The sequence below is a fragment of the Ctenopharyngodon idella genome, chromosome 15 (assembly GCF_019924925.1).
Source record: "Ctenopharyngodon idella isolate HZGC_01 chromosome 15, HZGC01, whole genome shotgun sequence".
NCBI classification, from domain to species: Eukaryota; Metazoa; Chordata; class Actinopteri; order Cypriniformes; family Xenocyprididae; genus Ctenopharyngodon; species Ctenopharyngodon idella.
In genome coordinates, this window is record NC_067234.1 from 33,348,477 (window position 1) to 33,371,235 (window position 22,759).

A 22,759-nucleotide genomic window follows, 5' to 3' on the forward strand; every position below is an offset into this window, starting at 1 on the left:
CTGAATATCAATAATTATCAAAAAAAAGTTGAAATTTTGATTCACGGTCACTAAGGGGCGCCAAAACATACAATATAACTCAAGAAGAAAATGAGATATTTGCACCAAGCTCGGTACACATCATTGTGCTCAATCTTAGGTCACGATAAAAACATTGCGGTGATTGGATGCTAGATGGCGCTATAGCTTGAAAAAAACATGAAAACGGCTATAACTACCTGACCGTTAGTCCGATTGACTTGAAAATTGGTATGCAGTGTCTTGGTCCAAGGTGCCATGATAATCTATGAGGACATTGGCGTATATCAAAAATTGAATTTTTGATATACGAATTTTGAACTAAACTCGATGGGCATGTTCGACTCATGGCCCTAGAGGTCTGTAAGAATTTTGAAAGAAATCAGCCACAAGTTGGCGCTAACAAGTTTTACGCCTCAGTAATCATGTGGTGTTTCACAGATCCACACAATATGCATATCATTTGATAGATCGCCTCATGCTGAACAACTTTGCCTCAAGAACCAATGCTGTCAATCAAATCGTTCATTAATTATTTGCAAATATGTGAAAAACCTACTTTTGCGAACTAGTCCTAGGTTTTTCACTCGATCGGAACGAAACTAGAGCAGGACAATTCTCTGGACTCTCTAGATCAATAGTTATCAAAAAAAGTTGAACTTTACCCTTTGGGTCACTATAAATGGGTCATTTAGAAAATGGGCATGGCTATATATACCCAAAAGTCTATAAAGCCTAAACAAAAACTCAGAACTTCACGGAAATAGGTGAGCACATGCAGCATATGACTCTAAAGAAGCATGCCAATTTTTGTGTAGATCAGACCATAGGTGGCGCTATAACTGTTAAAAACTTTTAAATGCTGCTTGCAGCTTTAATGTTAAAATTATTATTTTCACAGATTCTGCAAGGGGTTCCCATACTTTTTCATGCAACTGTATGTAATATAGTGCATATATTTAGCAAAATACTTCTCTCTATAGTTAATTTTTTTTAGCTATAAATGGCTTTCCTGAGGTAAAAGTAATGTTACGTGACACATTGTTCTCCAGCTGTTTTATTGACCATCCACGGTTGAAACACTGATTGATCAATTCATAGTTTTCACGTGACGTCACACACTTAAAGGAATGCCCACCTGAAGGGCAAAACAAGGCTTTCCTCCATTGCCCGCTAGTCATTTTTACCAGGTTTGTAGTAAGATCTAATGTAGTAAGACAGTGATATTAAAAGACCAAATTCAATATACAACTTATTGATTATGCATATTTTGTACAGGCAAACAAATGAACAGAATATTAGTACAACACAAGGTTTCTCATTAAGCATTTTTTTCCAAAGAAAACCATTATAAAGAAAACGTGTTGCGTTCATATTCTGGGCTCATCTGCTTGCCTAGATAGTATGCATCATCAAAAAGTGTTAAACTGAATTTGATCTTTTAATATCACTGTTTTTGTACATTAAGGCACTTTAAGGGTGGGTTGCACTAAGGATTCTTTAGCCTGGCATCGGTTCACCCTTCGCCTATGGTGCTTTATCAACCTGTAACGTTGTTCATAGATACGGGAAGAAGGAGGCGGGAACCGGCGAATGGTAAACACAACTTTAATATATAAAATAAACAAATACAAAATGAAAGTAATGCCGGCAGACCCTCACGGACGTCTGCCGGCCACACAAACATAATCATTATAACTCGTGTCACCGGCCTCGCGCCATTCCTTCACGGCTCTCGCCCGCCCTGCTTGTCACACAACCGTTTAATTCTAACAGTTTTTCTGTGTACTTAATCTGTGTTTAAAATTAAGTGGTGCAACACAACTCAATTTAAAATAAAACCCAGATCAACAAATTCTTGATTAGTGTTAAACTTTGCATAATTTAATCCTTATTGGTGCAACCCACCCTAGTGTTTTTCACGTTAGCTTTTTAAAAAATCGTCCCACTATTTTTAGTGATTGAAATCACTGCAGGATCACAAGTGCCCAAAACTTGCATCTTTTTCACATATTTTTGTTTTTAAGATGGAAAATCGACAGGCTTGTGCTGCAGTTATATGGCTGTTTTGCCCTCCAGGGCTCCACGACAGTCATGTGACTGAAAACTATGAATTACATGAGACATGATAAAGTTCCGAAAGTTGTACACAGTTTACCCAAACAATGACGACTTCCACTTCTGAGAACCCTGGAAATGTGAAAAGGCTGAACAGCTCAAACCAATCCGTTTGTTAAGTCTGACATCATACACCACATTTTCTGGTGTTACAATATACAGTATAGAGGGCTGCAGGGATCATATATATTCACAGATGCCTCATTAGCATATATATAAGCCATAAACACTCAAGATCAAGTTGACTGTGCATCTTCGACTATAGTTATACACATGTATAAATATCTATGTCTGCAATAGACTTCAGCAGATGATTTTCATAGTATTTAGTTTATCGTTAATGTTAGATAAGACAAATGTGTTAGCTAACACAACAATAAAAAGTTACCATAGTTTAAAAAACTGTAATATTGAGATAATACAAAACAAACCAACACATTCTCACCTGTGAAAGGTTATCCCTTTTCTTTGGGAATTTAAATCTTGGTGGTTTTACAACCAGAGGCTGCGCAATACATGGAGAAAACTCATTGGTTTATACTGTGAGTGAAGACAGCATCTAAAATGAAATGTTGACGATTCCAAGATGGCAGATGCATCAACATGTCTGGAGCAGACGAATGTGGCGTCTGTGTATTAAAATCTATGGCAAGGATGAGGTATTTTTGTAGGCCAAAACTCTGAAAACCAGTTAGCATTTTAGCACTTCTGGTTCCATCGTTTTGAAGTCTATATAGATTTTTTGAACGGGTTTCTAAAATAAGGGCTGTGGATAACAAAAGCTCAAGATATTTTCATGTTTTACTCTACAACATAAAATACATCAGTAATGCTCCTTGTGATTTTCTTTAAAGCTTTTACTTTTCTTGAAAAAGGCGGTTGCTAAGAAATGGCTAAATGGGACTACAGAGGTTGTCGGGGATGTTAAACGTCATCAGCTGAACAGAAAGACTAATGTACTCACTAGACACTTTCACAGCCTCATTGTGTTTATAATCACACTCTTGCAGATTATTATTACTCGAAATTTCAGGGAAAATGTTTTTTACATAAGGACTGAAAGAGGTGTCGGAAGCTTAGTGATGGTGATGTTAAAGTAAATCATAATATCTAATTGTAAGTCTACAAAGTTTTTAAATGTCACTGTTTTTCATCTCAACAGCCAGTGCTCTAACTTCAGTAACTGGTAAGTAACAGACTGTTAGTCACTCTTTTAAAACTCAGATCCTTGTTACATGACATGACTGATGGTTTTAGCTAGATTGTTAGATGCGAGTTGATTCATAATATAGTTATTTTACTTTTTTTAGGTGAATATAGTATCAGACTGGTGAATGGTAGTAATGACTGCTCTGGGAGAGTTGAGATCCTTTATGATGACCAGTGGGGGACAGTGTGTGATGATAACTGGAACATTGAAGATGCTGATATGGTGTGCAGACAGTTGGGATGTGGACGAGCTGTTAGTGCACCCTCTCAGGCTCATTTTGGGAAGGGAAGTGGTCCGATCTGGTTGTATGATGTGGGATGTGCAGGAAGTGAATCATCCCTCACACAGTGCTTACACAATCATTTTGGAAACCATATCTGTGGTCATCACGAAGATGCAGGTGTCGTCTGCTTAAAGGGTAAAAGTTTATGTTTTCCCCAGATCCAAGATGCCATTGTATATTTGCTGTTTTGCTTGTGATGAAAAGAGTACTGAATTACTGAAGCCTTTTTCAATAACACAGTGTAACTGCACGGCCATTGGTTTGGGCAGTAGAGAGAAACGAACCAATGTAACCGAGTAACCGAGTACAGATTGGTCCAGAGCATGTAACAGAGGGGCTGAGGCCCTAATGGGGCAACCCGGAGTATTCGGGGTTGCACAGATATAGGAGAGCTGGCTCCTGTGAAGCAATATTGCATATTAGACGGGCTCAGCTGAGGTCATCTAAGCTATGCAGAAAGGACCCGTGCATGTAATGCAGGGACGTCTAATTTATAATTCCTAGCGAAAGTGGACAGCGAGGACCAGCCGGCCACCTTACAGATATCGCTAATGGAAACACCACTGGACCAGGCCCAAAATGAGGCCATACCCCTAGTGGAATGGGCTCTTACTCCAATGGGGCAATGCAGTCCCATAGAAGAGTAACAGAGAGCGATTGCATCAACAATCCAATGGGAAAGTCTTTGCTTCGTGACTGGAAGCCCCTTGGTGCGGCCGCCGAAGCACAAAAAGAGTTGTTCTATGTAAGTTTTCAATGCCCTGATGGGGCAGAGTAATTTGGACTCTTGCTCATCTCCAGAAGGAGGGAGCACTGAGAGTGTTATGTCTTGTGCTGTAAATGGGGTAGAGGGCACCTTGGGTACATAGCCATGGTTTCAAGATGGCCTTGGAGTCATTGGGCCCAAATTCGAGGCAGGTAGGGCTCACAGAGAGAGCCTGTAAATCACCTACTCATTTGACCGATGCTAACGCTAGCAGAAGGGCAGTCTTAAGCGACAGGGGCCGAAAAGGAGAGCCCTTGAGAGCCCTCAGGACCGTGGAAAGGTCCCAGGTATGAATGGTAAGAGGGCGAGGCGGGTTGAGCCTCTGGAACCTCTCAGAAACCAAACAACTAAGTTGTTTTTTCCTACCGACTGGGGAGTGTGCCACGGGGCTACTACAAGCAGCTGAGACAGCTCAGAGAACCAAGATTGGTTCCTCCAGAGCGGGGCCACAAGAAGCACTTTGTGCTTGTGTTCCCTGATGCGCCTGATGACCTGAGGAATTAGAGCGATCGGGGGAAATCGTAAAGGAGGATGTTGGGCCAGTCGTGGGCCAGCGCTACCCTCTCCTTTGAAAAGTAGATTGGGCAGTGAGAGTTGTCTTCTGAGGCAAAGAGGTTGACCTCTGCCTTCCTGAAGATCTCCCAAATTTTGTGAATTGTTCAGGGGTAGAGCGTCCACTCCTCTGAGGTGCGATGCTCTAAGTAAATGCAAGGTTGGGCTGTGCCCATTTCAAGAGGTGCTTCACTAGCGTGAAGAGATGTTTTAATGATAGCCCCCCTTGGCGGTTTATGTAGGACACCACTGTCATGCTGTCCAACCAGACTAAGATGTGGTGACCCTTCAGGTCTGGCAAGAAGGTCTGAAAGGCTTGACAAACTGCTAGCATCTCTAGGCAGTTGGTGTGTAGCCGACTTTCCTTTTCCGACCAGGAGCCGAAGGCCGGTCTGTCTTCGCACAGAGCTCCCCAACCCGTGTTGGACGCATCTGTTGAGACAACCTTCCTTCTGGAGACTGTTCCCAGGGGCACACCTCGGTTGAACTAATGTGGGTCCTTCCAGAGGGTCAGGGCCGCACCAGGCCTGGCTCACGCTGATGCGTAAGCGACCGTGCCACCAGGTGCAAGGTGGAACCTTAGGTTTCAGCCAATACTGTAAGGGCCACATGTATAGTAGACCCAACTGTAGTACTGGGGAGACAGATGCCATAAGGCCTAGTAACCTCTGAAACAATCTGAGAGGAAGAGGGGCTCCGAGTTTGAAAGAAGCCATGAGCCGCTGAATGGCCAGAGTGCGCTCTGGCGAGACTGTAGCCCTCATTTGAGCTGAGTCGAATACTGCCCCCAGGAACGAGATACATTGGCTGAGGGACAGTGAGCTCTTGGCGAAATTGACCCTGTGTCCCAGGCACTCTAGGTGGCTGAGGAGCACGGACCTGTGTGTCATTAGCTCGGCCTCCAACTGGGCCAAAACGAGCCAGTCATCGAAGTAATTCAAGATGCGGATTCCCATCTTTCTCAGAGGAGAAAGAGCCGCTTCCATACACTTCGTAAAAGTGGACGGAGCTAGGAACAGTCCGAACAATAGGACTGTATATTAATACGCCACTCCCTCAAAGCTGAATCTCAAGAATCGCCTGTGATGGGGGGCTATCTGGATGTGAAAGTACGCATCTTTCAGATCCAGTGAGAAAAACCAGTCCCCTGGGCATATTTGTGCGAGGATCTGTTTCAGTGTAGTCATTCTGAACTTCCATCTCATGAGGGAGCGGTTCAGGTGTCTGAGATCTAGGATGGACCTGAGGCCACCATCCTTTTTGGGGGAAGTAGCGGCTGTAAAAGCCTGACTCGCTCTGGGCTAGGGGAACCATTTCTATGGCTCCTTTCGCCAGCAAAGTCATCATCTCGGAGCGGAGGACGTGAGCGTCCTTTACTTTCAGTGAGGTGGGAACCACACCGCCAAAACGCGGGGGTCTTCAAGCGAATTGAAGTGAATAACCTCGTTTTATAATTCTCAACACCCAGCTTGACACTCCGGGGATGGCCCACGTGGCAAGGGGTTGGATCAGATTGGACGACAGGCTACTGTGCAGGGGCCTGGCATTCGCGAAAAGGAAATTTGCTATCTTTTTGAGTATGTTTGTATTTTATTGTATTCGCTATAGCAGCGACAAGCTGCATGGGCATGTGAACATGTTCAAGCCCAAAGTTTGCAACAAACACATTGCTTCCAACACTCGGAACTGAATGAGGTGGCGGGAGGCATAACAGAGGCAGTTTTCAGAGAAAGCGGTCTGAACGCAGTGAGGCGGGACTCATGCTTTCGTGGTGCTTTTCGACTTATGCTTTTCATCCATCTTCAATGGAGGTGGCTTGCGGGGGCAGGGCTGGCAAGTGACACGCTCGGAAATTAGGCATTTTACCACAAACATCAGTGAAATAATGTTATTTTGGAAGAAATATATTCCATGAGTCTCACCTGATAGTTATAGGGGAGCTAGTCATGGCATAGAGCTGTCAGTGCTGCATTCTGAGCACTGTCAGTGTGGTACTCGCCCTAACAGTGCGCGCCGCCCCGGAAAATCCTTGCTCAGAGGCTCGGCATTTTACAACAAACGCCGGAGAAATATGCTCTTTCAGAGTGAATATATTCCATGAGTCTCACCTGAGTCAGGGGAGAGTGTCATGTCATATTCATCTGAGAGCTGTCAACATTGAGCTCGTTCTCACGCTCTCGTAGTGAGATCGCTCGTCCTCAATGAACACGGCTTGCAGGGCCAAACCCGGCAAATGACGCTCTCAGAGGCACGGCATTTTGAAACAAACTCCAGCAAGAATATGCTCTTTTAGAAAAATAAGCTCTGTATGCTCACCTGACGGAAGACGGCAGGAGATGAGCTGAAACAGGCACTCTCAGATCCTGAAGGCGGCTCGTGAGCGCCGTTCAGGCTGCTTGAGAGTGGCGATCAACTAGAGCAGAGCAGGCACTGAGATGCTTGATCCGCTGCCACAGTTGTGGCGCAACATTTGAAACAACGCCGCTGAAATTGCTCTTTTAGATACTCGCCAGATGGCGGCAGGGGAAGCGCTGATTGGCTGCTTGCAGGCGACAAAGCAGCTCACGAGCAGCGCGAGAGAACGAGCTGGCTGCATGAGAGCTGAAGCAAGCAGGCATGGATCAGCCAAATCCGCTGCAAGGCATGTCAATGGTGAGAAGGCATTCAGTTGTCTCAGTAACAGCGAAGAGATAATTGTTGTCACTGAAGCAGAAATGATCTGAGATCCTATAGCGAAATGCCTGCTTTTATGGCCAGATGTCCTGCCCATTTTGGCAGGCTCTGGCGGGCTTCCTTGCCATAGGCTCACGCAGCTCCACCACGCCATCATTGGTTCATTTTTCTCTACTGACTGAACCAATGGCCATGCAGTTAGACTGCGTTATTAAAAAAGGCTTCAGTAATCTGAGAAAAATTAGTTCCCTTTCGGTACTTTACTCGTACTGCGTCGCTAAGATGCGGTGGGAAAACTCCTTTTCTCCAAGTACTGAAGCCTTTTTCAATCACAGCAGTGCAAATGCACTGCCATTGGTTTAATAAATGTAAAGAGATGAACCAATGACGTCGTGGCGGAGTTGCGCAAGCCTATGGCAAAGCCCGCCAAATTGGGCGGGGCATCTGGCTATATAAGCAGGTGCTCAGCATAGGATCACTGATTCATTCTCCTTCAGCGACGACGATCACTTCTCGTCGCTGGATTCTATGAGTCTACTGACTCAGCTGCCACTCTGCAGCAGCCAGTTCAGCTCGCTGCCTTCTGCTCGCAGCTTGCCGCCCACAGCTCGCAGCTCGCCGCTCTCAAGCAGCACTCATCAGCACGGCGCTTCACAGCAGCCGGATCAGATTGTCGATATCGAGCAGCCCTGTTTCCCTCGCCGCTCTCAAAGCAGCCCCGGTCAGTGCTTCGCTCATGAGCCGCCTGCAGAGCGCCTGTGTCGGCGCTTTCCTACCTTGTGGTAATTAAAAGAGCAAATTTCTGAGCAAATTTCCTGCGGCGTTGTTCCAAATGTTGCGCCACGGCTGTGGTGACGGGCACAGTGAGTGCGTGCAATGTCTGGGGAAGTCTCGCCTCTCTGCGCTCGCGGATAGCTTTCTTTTCAGAGAGCGACCCCGCCCCTCGCGCCCTCCTGTTTTCTTCCTCCCAGGAGCCTGTGAGGAAAAAACAGTGGGGTAGAGGATCACAGCGCTCAGATACAAGTGAGCTCACGTCAGCTCAGTTCCCGCATGCCTCACTCTCTCCACAAAGAGAGGTTTCCCTCGTCTCATTCTCCCGCCCAGACCAGCGCCCCTCTGCCGTCGCAAGTGACCTGGTCTCGTTCGGGGGATCGAATGATGAGCCGTTAGATGACAGCATGTCTCTAGCGGCCTCAGACACAGAGGATTGGATGGGCCCCACCGCTGATCCCGCCCCCTTGCCGTCTTTGGAGCCAATCGACGCCAGGTCTGGTATGGACACCGAACTCATCCGTGTCCTTTCAAAGGCCGTCAAGGAGCTCAGTCTTGAGTGGTCCTCACCTGAGGAGCCTACACACAGCCGCCTGGACGATTGGTTTCTGCCGGGACGCCGTCAGGCCCCTCCTCAGCGATCTGCACCCCCGGAGGTCCACGACGTGCTGACGAAGTCGTGGCACGCCCCCTACTCAGCTCGTCTACATTCCCCTACTCAGCTCGTCTATGCCACAAACCTGCACCGACACAGCAGCCAACCAAGGCCATGCCTCCTGCCACTCAGCCCACTACACAGCAGTGTAGCAAAAGCGCTATCCCTTCCTGAAGCGCCAGGGATCCCAGCCCAAGATAGTGCTGGACCCTATGCCTCAGAAGCAGTCCTGCTCCCTCAGGAAGGGAGGGGGGGAGCAAAGACTCACTGCGGCCGGACCACCTCCAATTAGCCTCATGTGTGTTTCCAGATGCCCCGTTTAGTTCCAGGTGCTGGAAAAAATGTGTTTACTGCATGCAGTGGACCCATTCTAGTGCCCAAGTATCTAACCGCTGTGATAGCAGACAAAATAAAACACAAACATACTCAAAACGAGAGCACGTCCCCGTGCAGGCCATCCCCAGTGTGTCAAAATGGGTTATAGGGATTATAAAACGAGGTTATTTACTTCAATTCGCTTGAGAACCCACGCGTTTCTGCGGTGTGATCCCCACCTTAGTAGGGAATACGAATGCTCGCGTTCTGCACTCCGAGGTGGCCGTTTTGCTGGCAAAAGGGGCCGTAGAAGTGGTTCCACCAGCTCAGAGCGAGTCAGGCTTTTACAGCCGTTACTTCCTCGTCCCCAAAAATAAAAGCGGCCTCAGGCCCATCCTCGATCTCAGGCTTCTGAATCGCGCACTTGTGAAGTGAGTGTTCAAAATGACCACTTTAAAACAGACTCTCTATTTGATATGCCCAGGGACTGGTCCTTTTCTCTGGATCTGAAAGACGCTTACTTTCACATTCAGATAGCTTCCCGCCACAGGCGCTTCTTGAGATTCGCCTTTGAGGCGAACTTTCACGAAGTGCATAGAGGCGGCTCTCTCCCCTCTGAGACAGATGGGAATCCATATTCTGAATTACCTCAGTGACTGGTTTGTTTTAGCCCAGTCAGAGGCGGAGCTAATACCCCTGGTTCCATCCCGAGCCTGGCGTCACGGACGCCTTCATATCAAGGTGGACCAGGCCTGTGTCGCAGCCCTAGCCCCTTGGAAGGACCCCTCATGGTTCGAACAGGGCATGGCCCTGGGGATGATACACAGAAGGAAGGTCATCTTCACAAATGCGTCAAACACGGGTTGGGGAGCCCTGTGCGATGGCAGACCAGCCTTTGGTGTGTGGTCGAGCGAAGAGACAGGGCTGCACATCAACTGCCTGGAGATGCTGGCAGTATGGCGGGCCTTTCAGTCCTTCCTACCACATCTAGAGGGATACCACGTCTTAGTCCGATCGGACAACATGACAGTAGTGTCCTACATAAATTGCCAGGGCGGCTTTTCCTCCTTACGGCTCTTCACTCAGGCGAAGAGCCTCCTGGAGTGGGCACACTGCCACCTGCGCTCTCTGAAGGCAGGGCATGTGCCGGGCAAACTGAATCAGGAAGCAGACATGCTGTCTCGAAGCAACGTCCCTTCGGGCGAGTGGATGCTCCACCACCCGACAGTTCGGAGAATATGGGAGATCTTCGGAAAGGCAGAGGTCGATCTCTTCACCTCAGAAGACAACTCTTATTGCCCAATCTATTTTTCGAAGGAAAGGGATGCGCTGGCCCACGACTGGCCCAGCCTTCTCCTTTACACCTTCCCCCCGATTGCCCTGATCCCTCAGGTTATCAGGCAAACCAGGGAATAAAAACACAAGGTTCTCCTAGTGGCCCCGCTCTGGAAAAACCAACTCTGGTTCTCAGAGATGTCTCAGCTGCTCAGGGCAGCTCCGTGGCCCATTCCCCTGAGACGGGACCTCCTCTCTCAGGCGAGCATGACAATATGGCACACCCGAGCTGTGTGCCCTACACTTATGGCCTCTTGATGGGAACCTGCAAACCTCCAAGAGGGTGTCTTAAATACCATTTCTCAAGCTAGAGCCCACAAGGCACTTCTATGCTCTTAAATGGGCAGTTTTTGCCACTTAGTGCGCAGACCGTGGTGCGGATCCATCCACACGCGACATATCTTCGATATTGTCCTTCCTTCAAGAGTTGTTGGATAAGGATCGCACCCTCTCCACTCTCAAGGTCTATGTGGCGGCTATATCAGCCTTTCATGCTCCTATAGCCGGAATGTCAGTCGGCAGGAACAACCTTTTTGTCCGATTTCTAAAAGGGTCTAGGGGGTTAACCTCCCCTCGTCCTTTTACCATCCCTACGTGGGATCTGTCTACGGATCTGTCTACGGGACTGGAGCTTAAAAGTTCCCCCTTTGAACCGTTACAATCCACCGATATTTGAGCCCTATCGCTCAAGCGAGTTGGAGATTTACAGGCACTCTCTGTGACCCCTTCCTGCCTTGAATTCAGGCCTAACGATTCTAAGGTCGTCCTGAAACCTAGGCATGGTTACGTACCCAAGGTGCTCTCTACCCCGTTCAGAGCACAGGTAATCATACTCTCTGCGCTCCCTCCCTCGCAGGAGGACCAGGAGTTAAATCTACTCTGCCCTGTCAGAGCATTAAAAACCTACATTGACCGTCCCGCCTCCTTCAGACAGTCGGAGCAGCTCTTTGTATTCTTTGGTGGCCGTACCAAAGGGCTTCCGGTCACAAAGCAAAGACTATCCCATTGGACTATCCCATCCATGAGAGGCATGGCTTCCTCCTGGGCGGCCAGCTGGGCCTCGCCGTACACTTTTGTCAAGTTTTACAACCTGGACGTCCCTGCTTTCCAGGCTCAGGTTCTTTCTGCTTATCTGCTTCTCTGAGCTCGGCTCTCTGGGAACCACACTCCCGCCCTAAGGCTGGTCTTAATCTTTTAGCTGGGTTTGACTATGTCTACAACTCGCTGGAATTCCTGTAGCTGGTTATCCCATGTCTTGGCTTAGCTTCCTACACGCTCTCTGCCCTCACTAGTTCCGAAGCTGTGCGAAGTTCTAGAACGATTATGTGAGGCCGGGCTTGACCTCTGAGAGTTAGCCCGTTTTTCTGCCTTCTTCTGACCCTGATAAAATCTGCCTTCTGCCTTCTTTTGACCCTGATAAAATCTGGGTCTCTGGCTATGGCCTGCTATGGCCTGCTTCATTGTAGTTGGTCTACAGTGCCTCTTCTGGACGCCCCAGACAATTACTTATAAGTCATTCATCCACCATAGCACGGTGTGATTGAATAGGTTCCCCACCGCGTCTTAGCGATGCAGTACAAGTAAAGTACTGAAAGGGAAAGGGCTAAGTTACTAACATAACCTTGGTTCCCTGAGATACGGGAACGAGGTTACGTTAGTAACCGAGTACATTTTCCCCATATGCGTCTAGTGACGCAGTACGAGTGTAGTAACGAAAGGGAACTGTAATTTATTCCTGTGATCAAATCTGAATTTTCAGCATCATTACTCAGTCAGTGTCACATGATCCTTCACAAATCATTCTAATATGCTGATTTGCTGCGAAACATTTCTGATTATTATCGGTGTTGAAAACAGTTGCTTAAAATTGTTGTGGAAACATCATGCATTTAATTTTTCTGGATTCTTTGATGAATAGAAAGTTCAACGAACAGCATTTATTTGCATTTATTGTCACTGTCACGTTTGATAAATTTAATGCATCCTTGATAAATAAAAGTATTAATTTCTTTCTTTTTTTTAATCTTACCATAAATATTTTAATGGTATCATAGTTTCCACAAAAATATGAAGCAACACAACTGTTTTAAACATTGATAATAATCAGAAATATTTCTTGAGCATCAAATCATAATATTAGAATGATTTCTGAAGCATCATGTGACACTGAAGACTGGATTAATGATGCTGAAAATTCAGCTTTGATCACAGGAATAAATTACACTTTACTATATATTCACATACAAAACAGCTATTTTAAATTGTAATACTATTTCACAATATTACTGTTTTTACTGCATTTTTTTTTTTTTTATTAAATCCAGTCTTAGTGAGCAGAAGAGACATATTTCAATTGTACAATTACAATTGTAATGTTTCCAAACTTTTGATAGGTACTATATTTTCTGCTTTATTCTGTGATCTTTTTTTACATTGTATAAAATCCACGAGGACTTGTTTGTAGTACATAAACCAATCATAAAATTGTCATAAAATATAGGGGAAAAATATTAGATATTGGTTATTGTTCAGCAGTGTATTTGATTTCTTATTAAAAGCAAATTAATTTCAAATTAGAAGCAAGAGATGAGATAAAAAAAATGAAATCTATCAATTAGACAAAGGTCAGATAAAAACCTTTTAATAATTTTAAAAAAAAAAGATTCTGTCCCCCTCACTTCTGAAATGATGGCTACGCCCCTGCTTACAACATAGTTTTTAATCACATTACTTACATTTTTATATCTTACCAGACATAAGATTGGTCAATGGGTCTGATTCATGCTGTGGAAGAGTGGAGATACTTCATAATGGCCAGTGGGGAACCGTGTGTGATGATTACTGGGACATGAATGATGCTGCTGTGGTGTGCAGACAGTTAAAGTGTGGTTCAGCCATCAGTGCACCAAAAAGTGCCGCCTTTGGTCAAGGCAGTGGATCGATCTGGCTGGATGATGTTGGATGCTCGGGAGGTGAAGGAAACCTCACACAATGTTCACACAGAGGACTAGGAGCTCACAACTGTGGTCATGGTGAAGATGCTGGTGTTGTTTGTTCAGGTAAATCTTTTGCATCTTGACATTATTTAAGGAAAAATGAGCAATAGAAATTACAATAAGCTTCATGTATTTAATGATTTTCATCTTAACATGCAATTTTAAATGGATGCCTATTTCTTGAACAGGTGACCTGCAGCAGCCCACTCTTTCTGTGATCTCCACTCATACAGCTGTTTCTCCTGGAGAAAACATTCAGTTCAGATGCACAACACGTAAACCAAGATGCAATGCTGATGCTGAATTCCACCTCCTCATAAACGGATCATCTATATCCTCCCAGAAACATGTATTTAGTGCGACTTTCAACCTTGTCAATGTAAGCGTCTCACATCAGGGCAGCTACAGCTGTGATTACTCCTACCAAAACGGCACTATAAAGTCGCCTTGGAGTAATACTGTTATGATCACTGTAGGTGAGAGTTTAATCTTGTCTCATTGCCTACATAATATAAATGCTTTAGTTGCAAGAAAGTGAATTTATTCTGTATTGATCTTATTTTTGTGTTTTGTGCTGCTAATTTGAAAATGACTGTAATTAAAATTAGATCCCGAGAAGAAGCAACTCATTAGCATTCCGCGTACGCACATGAAAAATACAATTTACGTACCTAGCAGTAGTGATGGGTAATTTCGAAACACTGCTTCATGAATCTTTGAAGCTTTATGAATCTTTTGTTTAGAATCAGTGATTCGGAGCATGTATCAAACTGCCAAAGTAACGTGATTTCTGTAAACGAGGCTTCATTACGTCATAACTGTTTCGAAACGTCTCAAAATTTCAATGGTTCACCGGTAGAGGGCGATGATAAAGTGAACCCATGAATCATGCAGATTCAATGAGAACAATTGAACAAGTGTCTATGGGTTTTACCCAATGGTTTTACCTGATCTCTGATCAGTTTTATACATTTGTAGATGTTTTAATTAGACATTAGAATAATTAAATTGAATAATGGTAGTTATTAATCTCTTATTGGCCTGTTTAGCTTGAGCCATGGAACAAACAAAACAAGCCCTGAAAATTGATAAAAGAACACATATTATACAGACACTCTACATTTAATCTTATTAGATGATTAGTTAATTGCATTTGATAGATTTTACTTTCAATAAAACATTAGCAATATATTTGTAAAAGGTGTTTTTATGCATGTTTGTCCTGAGTTTTGTTGAATTTACACTGTTCTGACAACTAGGGGTCACCGTGGAGATTGTTTCAAAGCCTCGACACATTACGGCACATTTGCTTGGTGCTCACCCTGTGGTCTGTGTGGGTCCTAACGCCCCAGTATAGTGACGGGGACACTGTACTGTAACAAGCACCATCCTTCGGATGAGACGTTAAACCGAGGTCCTGACTCTCTGTGGTCATTAAAAATCCCATGACACTTCTCGTAAAGAGTAGGGGTGTAACCCCAGGGTCCTGGCCAAATTCCCTCCATTGGCCCTTACAAATCATGGCCTCCTAATAATCCCCATCCATTGAATTGGCTCTATCACTCTCTCTCCTCTCCACCTACAGCTGGTGTGTGGTGAGCGCACTGGCACTATTGTACTGTGGCTGTCGTCACATCATCCAAGTGGATGCTGCACACTGGTGGTGGATGAGGAGAGACCCCTGATATGATTGTAAAGGCCTGAAATAAGGTTTGTGGATAACACAAGCTTAAGATATTTTCATGTCTTACTCTACGACATAAAATACATCAGTAATGCCCCATGCAATTTTCTTTAAAGCTTTTACTTTTCTTAAAAAAGGCGGTTGCTAAGAAATGGCTAAATGGGACTACAGAGGTTGTCGGGGATGTTAAACGTCATCAGCTGAACAGAAAAACTAATGTACTCACTAGACACTTTCACAGCCTCGTAGTGTTTATAATCACACTTTTGCAAACTATTATAACTCAAAATATAATTCATAATATAGTTATTTTATTTTTTTTAGGTGAATATAGTATCAGACTGGTGAATGGTAGTAATAACTGCTCTGGGAGAGTTGAAATCTCTTATAATGGCCAGTGGGGAACAGTGTGTGATGATGACTGGGACACTAAAGATGCTGATGTGGTGTGCAGAGAGTTGGGATGTGGACGAGCTGTTAGTGCACACTCCGACGCTCATTTTGGCCAGGGAAGTGATCCGATCTGGTTGGATGATGTGCGATGTTCAGGAAGTGAATCATCCCTCACACAGTGCTCACACAATCCTTTTGGAAACCATGACTGTGGTCATCAAGAAGATGCAGGCGTCATCTGCTTAAATGATTCAAGTATGTATGTTTTCCAGATCCAAGATGCCATTGTATATTGACTGTTTTGCTTGTGATGAAAAGAGTACAATAGGTTGTTTGCGCATGACGTCATTGCAGCAGCGCGAATGAGTCTGGAGTGCAGGGAGTGATTTTTCTATATAGGAATCCTATCAAAAACTCAAAATTCGTATGTTTTGCGTCGTTTATGGTTGCTCAAATCTATAAAATCGAGAACCCAGAAGGTGTTTATATTGTTTACATAACTTATACCGTTTTTTATAACTTGTATCGTTTTTTAACTTTAAAAGTTGCCGCCTTTTATACGTTTTGTGTCTGCTGATACTGAAATGAATATTGATACCTGCTTACCTTATTTGTTTTTGACCTTGGTTAAATATCCACATTCTTCATGGCATCGTTTGCAGGGGAAGAGAAGCTATTTTATCCCGTTGAATGATAATTTGGTGTTTTCACTTAAGTTTTGTAGAATTCCATTCACAATGTTGATCTGGTTACCATGAGAACATTACATTTGCTATACGTCGTCTTCCCGTCACCTCCTCAACCTGCTTCCCTTAGTGTGTTTTTACGCGTATAAAAGGTGACAATTGTATTACACCGTCCAGTTTTTTCTTTGAACGATGATGTGAGCTCCTGTTGCAATTCTAGATTTAGCATGAATGACCTACAATGGTGACATTTTTCACAATCACGACAGCAATTCAAAAATACTACCCTAACTTCACTAGCAGAAAGGCAGCGCGATATAAACAAACCAAAATAGACCTAAACGCGACGTGATGGCAGCTTCACATTCTCTATACCTACCTCCTCGATGGCAGGAAAGTCTTTCAATTCAGTGGAAAAGTCGCTCCTCTTCATAACATAAAGATCACGTCCAACATATGTTGTGATTTTCTGTTTATACTAGGGACGGTTGATACTGGGGCTCCGATGCAGTTTTCAAAGCACTATTGGCCACGTACACACTGTAAGTTTCAGGAGTGACAACCGCATTTAAATGCGGGAGTGAATCCCCTAAATTATCGTTACATGTGTGTACGGAACACAACTCACTCTCGAAAATGCGATGATTGACAGCTTTGAAACCATAGCGACGTTCTGGCGTCTTTCGTGTTTGGTATCCGTTATCGTGACCAAAGTAATATTAAAGTGACAAAACACTCGTTATTTTCAGCAATTTAAACACACTAACACAGTCGACGGAGGCGTCGTGTTTTGTTTATGCTTGTATAGCCAGTTTCACACAGCATGCGCTCTTTGTGTGTTGCCATGGTCACTCACTATAAGCGTTTTTGGGCTTTTTGTTTAAGCTCGTCTCATAAAGCGAACAGGTTTATGGAGTTACTAAAGTGAGCAAACATGAATCGCGATTTTCAGCATAAAGCATTTGGATGGGCTTGTGCTTTCCCTGTGATTCGCCGCGCATACACAAGAGACACACATTACACCGGTGCACGTAAACGTCATTAACAACTAGTTGTTCAGTTCGGTTCTTCACACACTGCATAGAATTACTGTAAATGCGGTTGTCACTACCTGTATTTTTCGGGAGTTAATACGGTTGTAGAATGCGGTTGTCACTCCCGTATTTTAATGAACTGTGTGTGTACAGAACGCGATTAAGCACTAAAAGGTGAACTGACAACCGAATTTAGCTGCAGTGTGTACGTATCGCATACTGTACCGATGCTCATATCGAAATGACAATACCACGTGATTGATGACGTTTGAAGCTTCGAACGTCATGCAATATCGGAAAGTCGGACAGCTGGTTTGAAAAAATCGGCGCTTCACCTGATGCATAAAAGGAAAATGCATTTAATCATGTTTTATTGCTGGGGTCTCAGAGACCCCAAAAAGAACAAAAGGGTTAAACGTCGCATCCAAAATATTTTTTTAACTACTCACGTCACGATCACATCATTGTATATTTTATATTATTGATCAATATGTGAATCCGTTGACCAGGCTACACATGACACGAGTTGTGGTCTCATTTTAACAAATTAATTTAGATGAGATTAGATCAGATTAGATAGAACTGTATTGATCCAAGACAAGAGTGATTCCGTATGTCACGGACTTCCGACGCTTTGTTTGGTCATGTGCTTTTTCAAACCGTAGATCTGCTCCGCGATGATTTAGATATGGTGCAAAAAACAAGTCTGACCACCAGATGTCACTAATGTGCACTGTGTTAAAAGCTTCGAGTAATGAACCATTTTTCGGCACAATTTGATGAAAGCCTCCGACGCTTCAGAAAGCTTCGGTTTCCCATCACTAGTTTATACCTTTCTAAACCAGCACAGAAAGGACTTTTCTCCATCTCTTACTTCCATTATAATTTTCACTGCTTGCCCTCCACCGGTATTTTGCGCGTCACCAGAACCACGTGATTGCAAACAACCTATTGAGCCCATAGAAATCAGATCAGCTGATATGGGTGGGGTTGGAATTTGCGAATCAGCTGATAGCGGAGCTTGACTACGAGGCCTGCCTGAACTAACACAGAATGCTTGATTTATGTTATTTTTTTAGGTGAATATATTATCAGACTGGTGAATGGTAGTAATGACTGCTCTGGGAGAGTTGAGATCCTTTATGATGACGAGTGGGGGACAGTGTGTGATGATGACTGGGACATTGAAGATGCTAAGGTGGTGTGCAGACAGTTGGGATGTGGACAAGCTGTTAGTGCACACTCCGGCGCTCATTTTGGCCAGGGAAGTGATCCGATCTGGTTGGATGATGTGGGATGTTCAGGAAGTGAATCATCCCTCACACAGTGCTCACACAGTCCTTTTGGAAACCATAACTGTGGTCATCAAGAAGATGCAGGCGTCGTCTGCTTAAAGGATAAAAGTAGCCTATGTATGTTTTCCCCAGATCCAAGATGCCATTGTATATTTGCTGTTTTGCTTGTGATGAAAAGTGGTGTTTAGTCCCAAATAATAATTATATTTAAAAAAAAAAAAAGCAGAGGGGCTATGCACATTTGGTGCTTGCCTACTAACAATTTCAAACATATACAATATACACATACTTACAACATAGTTTTTAATCACATTACTTACATTTTTATATCTTACCAGACATAAGATTGGTCAATGGCTCTGATTCATGCTGTGGAAGAGTGGAGATACTTCATAATGGCCAGTGGGGAACCGTGTGTGATGATTACTGGGACATGAATGATGCTGCTGTGGTGTGCAGACAGTTAGAGTGTGGTTCAGCCATCAGTGCACCGAAAAGTGCCGCCTTTGGTCAAGGCAGTGGATCGATCTGGCTGGATGATGTTGGATGCTCGGGAGGTGAAGGAAACCTCACACAATGTTCACACAGAGGACTAGGAGCTCACAACTGTGGTCATGGTGAAGATGCTGGTGTTGTTTGTTCAGGTAAATCTTTTGCATCTTGATATTATTTAAGGAAAAATGAGCAATAGAAATTACAATAAGCTTCATGTATTTAATGATTTTCATCTTAATATGCAATTTTAAATGGATGCCTATTTCTTAAACAGGTGACCTGCAGCAGCCCACTCTTTCTGTGATCTCCACTCATACAGCTGTTTCTCCTGGAGAAAACATTCAGTTCAGATGCACAACACCTAAACCAAGATGCAATGCTGATGCTGAATTCCACCTCCTCATAAACGGATCATCTATATCCTCCCAGAAACATGTATTTAGTGCGACTTTCAACCTTGTCAATGTAAGCGTCTCACATCAGGGCAGCTACAGCTGTGATTACTCCTACCAAAACGGCACTATAAATTCACCTTGGAGTAACACTGTTATCATCACTGTAGGTGAGAGTTTAATCTCGTCTCATTGCCTACATAATATAAATGACTGTGAATTAAAATGAGATCCCGAGAAGAAGCAACTCATTAGCATTCCGTGCACGCAAATGAAAAATACAATTTATGTACCTAGCAGTAGTGATGGGCGATTTCGACACACTGCTTCATGAAGCTTTGAAGCTTTATGAATCTTTTGTTTAGAATCAGTGATTCAGAGCGTGTATCAAACTGCCAAAGTCACATGATTTCTGTAAACGAGGCTTCATTATGTCATAACTGTTTCAAAATGTCTCAAAATTTCAATGGTTCACCGGTAGAGGGCGATGATAAAGTGAACCCATGAATCATGCAGATTCACTGAGAAAAACTGAAGAAGTGTCTATGGGTTTTACCCGATGGTTTTACCTGATCTCTGATCAGTTTTATACATTTGTAGATGTTTTAATTAGACATTAGAATAATTAAATTGAATAATGGTAGTTATTAATCTCTTATTGGCCTGTTTAGCTTGAGCCATGGAACAAACAAAACAAGCCCTGAAAATTGATAAAAGAACACATATTATACAGACACTCTACATTTAATCTTATTAGACGATTAGATAATTGCATTTGATAGATTTTACTTTCAATAAAACATTTGCAATAGATTTGTAAAAGGTGTTTTTATGCATGTTTGGCCTGAGTTTTGTTGCATTTACACTGTTCTGACAACTAGGGGTCACCGTGGAGATTGTTTCAAAGCCTCGACACATTACGGCACATTTGCTTGGTGCTCACCCTGTGGTTTGTGTGGGTCCTAACGCCCCAGTATAGTGACACGGACACTGTACTGTAACAAGCACCATCCTTCGGATGAGACGTTAAACCGAGGTCCTGACTCTCTGTGGTCATTAAAAATCCCATGACACTTCTCGTAAAGAGAATGCTGCACACTGGTGGTGGATGAGGAGAGACCCCTGATATGATTGTAAAGGCCTGAAATAAGGTTTGTGGATAACACAAGCTTAAGATATTTTCATGTCTTACTCTACGACATAAAATACATCAGTAATGCCCCATGCGATTTTCTTTAAAGCTTTTACTTTTCTTAAAAAAGGCGGTTGCTAAGAAATGGCTAAATGGGACTACAGAGGTTGTCGGGGATGTTAAACGTCATCAGCTGAACAGAAAAACTAATGTACTCACTAGACACTTTCACAGCCTCGTAGTGTTTATAATCACACTCTTGCAAACTATTATAACTCGAAATATAATTCATAATATAGTTATTTTATTTTTTTTAGGTGAATATAGTATCAGACTGGTGAATGGTAATAATAACTGCTCTGGGAGAGTTGAGATCTCTTATAATGGCCAGTGGGGAACAGTGTGTGATGATGACTGGGACACTAAAGATGCTGATGTGGTGTGCAGAGAGTTGGGATGTGGACGAGCTGTTAGTGCACACTCCGACGCTCATTTTGGCCAGGGAAGTGATCCGATCTGGTTGGATGATGTGGGATGTTCAGGAAATGAATCATCCCTCACACAGTGCTCATACAATCCTTTTGGAATCCATGACTGTGGTCATCAAGAAGATGCAGGTGTTGTCTGCTTAAAAGGTAAAAATATGTATGTTTTCCAGATCCAAGATGCCATTGTATATTTGCTGTTTTGCTTGTGATGAAAAGAGTACAATAGTGATTAAAAACTACATAAACCTATGGTGTTTAGCCCCAAATAATAATTATATTTTAAAAAAGCAGAGGGGTTTGGTGCTTGGCTCCTAACAATGACTGATGGTTTTAGCTAGTTTGCAAGTTTATCATGTTGTTAGATGTGTGTTGATTCATAATATAGTTCAGTCAGGACCACTTAAGTCAAAAAATTACCAGAGACAAACTTTTTAGTAATTTTTTTTTTATTGGCATATTTTGCTGAAGTTACATTTGGCGGTATGGCTCTGTTCTAAATTCCCTGTCCTTTTCATGAGCTCCATGAAAACTAAGACCGGGAACAGCAGCAGCTTCTGGGGACAACCTCCCATTTTTTAACTGGGAGAGCAGCACAAAATCCCCCCCCAAACAGACCATACCAGGCAATCCTCCCTGGCTCTTCCTGCTAAATTGAGGAGCCAGCCGAGGATCCAGATGTGCATTTCAGGAAGCCAATGCGACAATAATTGTAAAAGAACAAATCAATCTACGTGAAGCTAGTACCAAAATGAGCATTTCAAAAAGCTAATCCTCCTGAATTTAAAAGCCAATCCATCTATGTGAAGCTAGCATGAGGAATGTAGCAAAAGCTAATGATTGAAAGTTTTTTTTTTTTTTTTTAATTTTGCATCAATATCATTTTGAGAAGCAAGTACATTTAAGCACTAGTCGCATGCGTGAGCGCTCTTCCCAAAGCGCACGTGAGAATTTGAAATCGAAAGCAGCCTTCCGTCAGTGAATTTCATATTTTTATATATAAGCCCACGGCATTCCAAACAACATAAATGATGGCTTCGTAGAGCATTTGTACGGAAAATAGGCCTACCGACGGTTGAGACCACAAATACAAGTGTAAACATCAAAGCACGCGTTTCTCACAACTCACTCATACCCTGTGCAATGAATCCTGTGAATGTAATTTGCTTCAGCTTTTACGCTCAACTTCAAAGAAATTAATTGAAAACGGCAGTGGACACGCACCAAGCACACGCAGCGTCATCACGCATCTGCGGTCAAATTTACAGTATTTAAATGTAAATAGGCCCAACATTGAAGACATAATATTTATTTTCAAGCCATGGATCAGGGAGCAGCACTCATTGCTTTTCTCAAGGATGGCTCGAGCATCGGCCGGAGGTAACATTCATAAGCAGCTGAAGACTATCGCCCCATGGCCTTCAATGTAGAGACAGGAGTGGAGGAAGCTGCAGTTGTAGCAGCACATAGC

At 43.6% G+C, this 22,759-nt stretch overlaps 1 protein-coding gene across 34 annotated transcripts in view; it reads left to right on the forward strand.

Moving 5' to 3' along the window:
* Positions 1-22,759, forward strand: part of LOC127495830 (deleted in malignant brain tumors 1 protein-like) — a 41,149-nt gene that overhangs the window by 9,164 nt on the left and 9,226 nt on the right. For 4 of the 34 annotated variants that reach the window (XM_051863169.1, XM_051863175.1, XM_051863170.1 and 1 more), the window contains exons 2-10: positions 3,299-3,322; positions 3,447-3,764; positions 13,450-13,755; positions 13,878-14,168; positions 15,701-16,024; positions 18,569-18,901; positions 19,123-19,428; positions 19,554-19,841; positions 21,121-21,438. In XM_051863169.1, the coding sequence (XP_051719129.1) occupies positions 3,299-3,322; positions 3,447-3,764; positions 13,450-13,755; positions 13,878-14,168; positions 15,701-16,024; positions 18,569-18,901; positions 19,123-19,428; positions 19,554-19,841; positions 21,121-21,438 (2,508 nt within the window). Of the gene's footprint in view, positions 1-3,298; positions 3,323-3,446; positions 3,765-13,449; positions 13,756-13,877; positions 14,169-15,700; positions 16,025-18,568; positions 18,902-19,121; positions 19,429-19,553; positions 19,842-21,118; positions 21,439-22,759 lie in introns of all 34 variants that reach the window. The other 30 variants (XM_051863195.1, XM_051863176.1, XM_051863182.1 and 27 more) reach the window with 21 other exon arrangements.